General features: G+C 43.5%; 1 protein-coding gene across 1 annotated transcript in view; it reads left to right on the forward strand.

Moving 5' to 3' along the window:
* Positions 1 to 2,401, forward strand: part of ADGRF1 (adhesion G protein-coupled receptor F1) — a 35,785-nt gene that overhangs the window by 25,482 nt on the left and 7,902 nt on the right. The window contains exon 12 of the mRNA XM_006926827.3: positions 698 to 2,071. Within this exon, the coding sequence (XP_006926889.1) occupies positions 698 to 2,071 (1,374 nt within the window). The remainder of the gene's footprint in view (positions 1 to 697; positions 2,072 to 2,401) is intronic.

Raw genomic sequence — 2,401 nt, forward strand, 5'->3', positions numbered from 1 at the left:
CTCGGCCAGATGACAGCCACTTGCAATAGAATGCCTGGGAACCAGAGCCTTAAGCAAGAGAGAGGATCATGAGGGGGAAAGTCATGAGGGGCAATTTTCAAGGACTTGTTTGGAAAAAGAATCTCTTAAATTAAGACTGACCCTTAAAACCCACCATAATTCAATATTTCCTTGTCGCTTAGGTCCAATTTTTATGGATTTAACTTTATGTTCTCCTCTAGTAAACAAAAACAATAAATACACGTGAATTAAAACTTGAACATCCATGACATGAATTTAGAACTTGTGTTGCTAGCAAAATATAGCATGAGAAAGCAGTTAAAAGTAATGTCACGCTCTTTGAGCTGCAGACTGAGTAGTAATGCGGTCATGTTTGCCATCTCAGGAGAAAGGAAATGCACACTGCTGCAGGCCAATTACAGGATTCTTTCTCATCCATGCTGAAACCCTGGAGTACACATGAATGCTCTCAGGCGATCACCCTGAAACTTCTATGATTCTGCTGACGCAAGTTCTTAATTCAAAGCTTCCACTTGCAGAGCAACTGAGCTGAATTTCACTGACCAGTTTTAATGTGATCCTCAATTGAGCCAGTTCTCAGGGCAATTTTCCTATACTTGGTACCAATGACGATCCACCGTTATTACTCTTACCAGCTTACTTAAAATGCAAACTGATTCTCATCCTTGTATTTCAGGATGTCATCGATATAGCTGACCATATCCTTAATTTATCAGCAGTAACCAGTTGGACAATATTACTACAGGAAGAAAAGCATGCCGGCTCACGGTTGCTGGAGACACTGGAAAACATCAGTGCTCTGGTACCTCCAACAGCTCTGCCTCTGAATTTTTCTCAGGAATTCATTAACTGGAAAGGGATTCAAGTGTCCAATAGCCAACATAAGACAGGTTACAGCTATCAGACTGAAATATTCCCCCCAAATACCTTCACTCCCATCAGAGCCCATGTGTTAATTGGGTCAGACCAATTCCAGGGGTCCCTTCCAGAAACCATTATCAGCATGGCCTCATTGACCCTAGGGAATGTTCTACCCATTACCCCAGATGGAAATGCTCAGGTCAATGGGCCTGTGATATCTACGATTATTCAGAACTATTCTGTAAATGAAATTCTCCTGATTTTTTCCAAGATAGAGTTAAACCTGAGCCAACCTCATTGTGTGTTTTGGGATTTTAGTCATTTGCAATGGAACGATGCAGGCTGCCATCTAGTGAATGAGACTCCAGACACGGTGATGTGCCGGTGTACTCACCTGACCTCCTTCTCTATGCTGATGTCACCCTTTATCCCCCCTGCCATCATTCCTGTTGTGAAATGGATCACCTTTGTGGGACTGGGCATCTCTATCGGAAGTCTCATCTTATACCTGATCATTGAGGCTCTGTTTTGGAAGCAGGTTAAGAAAAGTCAAACCTCTCACACACGTCATATTTGTATGGTGAACATAGCTCTGTGCCTCTCGATTGCTGATGTTTGGTTTATCGTTGCTGCCACTGTGGACACCACGGTAAACTCTTCTGGAGTCTGCATAGCTGCAGTGTTCTTTACACACTTTTTCTACCTTTCCTTGTTCTTTTGGATGCTCATGCTTGGCGTCCTGCTGGCTTATCGGATCGTCCTCGTGTTTCATCACATGGCCATGCCTTTGATGATGGCCGTCGGGTTCTGCCTGGGCTATGGGTGTCCTCTCATTATATCTGTCATCACCGTTGCGGCCACACAACCTAGCAACGGCTACATAAGGAAAGATGTGTGTTGGCTTAACTGGTCCAATGGGAGCAAACCCCTCTTGGCCTTCGCTGTTCCTGCACTGACTATTGTGGCTGTGAATATGGTTGTGGTGCTCTTAGTTCTCACAAAGCTCTGGAGGCCCGCTGTTGGAGAAAGCCTAAGTCAGGACAACAAAGCCACTGTCATCCGCATGGGGAAGAGCCTCCTCATTCTGACCCCTCTGCTGGGGCTCACCTGGGGCTTTGGCATAGGAACAATGGTGGACAGCCAGAATATGGCGTGGCATGTTATTTTTGCATTGCTCAATGCATTCCAGGTGAGAACAATAAGAATAAACTATTATATTGTCAGGTAATTGGGATAATTTTAGAGAATTGATGTTGGTATGACTATTCTAGCAGCTATCTCATCTCCCTGCCTTCAAGGCCAAAATTCCTGGCAACTGTGAGAGCAAAAAAAAACAAAAAAAAACCCAAAAACAAACAAACAAACAAACAAAAAAGCACACACATTTTCTCAACAGTTATTCTCATACTGAAGCAAGATATTAGACTTTTTCAGTAATCCATCCCAGAATTTTAAATCCGTTATTCACACAGCTAACATTAATCCCTCTTGCTGCTGACTCAGTCCTCCTTTCCTTCTG

This window comes from Pteropus alecto, unplaced genomic scaffold, assembly GCF_000325575.1.
Source record: "Pteropus alecto unplaced genomic scaffold, ASM32557v1 scaffold7, whole genome shotgun sequence".
Lineage (NCBI taxonomy): Eukaryota > Metazoa > Chordata > Mammalia > Chiroptera > Pteropodidae > Pteropus > Pteropus alecto.